The 1469-nt window shown below is 38.0% G+C and overlaps 1 protein-coding gene across 1 annotated transcript in view; it reads left to right on the plus strand.

Moving 5' to 3' along the window:
- Tacc1 (transforming, acidic coiled-coil containing protein 1) overlaps positions 1-1469 on the plus strand; it is a 77755-nt gene that overhangs the window by 56755 nt on the left and 19531 nt on the right. The window contains 1 exon segment of the mRNA XM_013026003.1: positions 1126-1164. Within this exon segment, the coding sequence (XP_012881457.1) occupies positions 1126-1164 (39 nt within the window).

Consider the following 1469-nt stretch of genomic DNA (forward strand, 5'->3'; position numbering starts at 1 on the left):
CCAGGGCCTCATGCAAGCAAGGCAAACACTCTACTACTAAGCCACATTCCCAGCCTCAGCTACTGCAGTTTTTATTGGTTTTGTTAATTTTTTTCTTATAATAAGTAGGAATCTGCTTTTCCTTCTCAGATTAAGTCGGAATCTGCTTTCCTTTTTATATTATACATATATGTATAGATATACGAATACACACTATTATATATACTTATTATTTATTTATAATATATTTATAATGTATAACATGCGCTATATATTACTTATAACAGATATAGTATAATAGATCATAATTTAACATATAATAATACAATATATTGTATATTACATATAAATATATATATATGCTATAAATGTGTGGATAGATAGATGTACATAGTGTGTGTGTGTGTGTGTGTGTGTGTGTGTGTGTGTGTGTGTGTGTATGTGTGTATGTATTTGCTGAGACTGGGGCTTGATCTCTGGGTTTTCTTTCTTCACCTAGCTTTTTCCAGTCATAACTGGAACTTTACCACTTGAGCAATACCTCCAGTTCTGGCTTTTTGTTGATTAATTGGAGATAAGAGTCTCTTGGATTTGTCTGTCCTGGCTGGCCTTGAGCCATGATCCACAGATCTTGAGTTGCAGTGATCTTTATTTTACCTCATAATGGCTCTGAGGCTTTACTTGAGTAGTGATGCTGGCAATTGGATGTGGCAAAGAGGGCTTAAATTCTTAAGTGATAGGGCGAATGATTTCAGCCTCCTGAGTAGCTAGGATTACAGACTTGAGTCACCAATATCCAGTTCTTCTCTCTTAATATTTGACCATACAATTCTATTTTTTTCTTTTTCTTTTTCCTTTTTTTTTTTTGCTTGGTTGTGGGGCTTGAACTCTGGGCCTGAGCACTGTCCCTCAGTCTTCAGCTCAAGGCAAGCGCTCTACCTCTTGAGCTACAGCACCACTTCTGTTTTCTAGTCATTTATTGGCGAAAAGAGTCTCACGGCTTTCCTGCGTGGGCTGGCTTTGAACTGTGATCCTCAGATCTCAGCCTCCTGAGTAGCTAGGATTACAGGTGTGAGCCACTGCTGCCCGGCTACAATTCTAATTTTATCCTTTGATGTGACAGTAATTTTAATCCCTTTATTCCAGTCAGTCCTAAAATATTCAAAGACTCTCTATTGTTTGCTAGTTTTCTAGGCTAAATATCTTTGATTAGTTGTTTACAGAACTATTTTGAAGCTCCCTTATTTTAGTGCATTCATTTTTTGTGAAAAAAAAATTTAAGATAAGGAATTCAGTCTTTAACTGAATTCAGAGCCCTACCCTTTAGTAGTGTTTTTTTTTTTTTTTGGGTCCGGTCGTGGGGCCTGAACTCTGGGCCTGGGCGCTGTCGCTTAGCTCTTCAGTTCAAGGCTAGCGCTCTACCACTTGAGCCACAGCGCCACTTCCAGCTTTTTTCTTTTTGCTTATGTGGTGCTGAGGAATTGAACCCA

Source organism: Dipodomys ordii, unplaced genomic scaffold (genome assembly GCF_000151885.1).
Source record: "Dipodomys ordii isolate 6190 unplaced genomic scaffold, Dord_2.0 Scaffold4, whole genome shotgun sequence".
NCBI lineage: Eukaryota > Metazoa > Chordata > Mammalia > Rodentia > Heteromyidae > Dipodomys > Dipodomys ordii.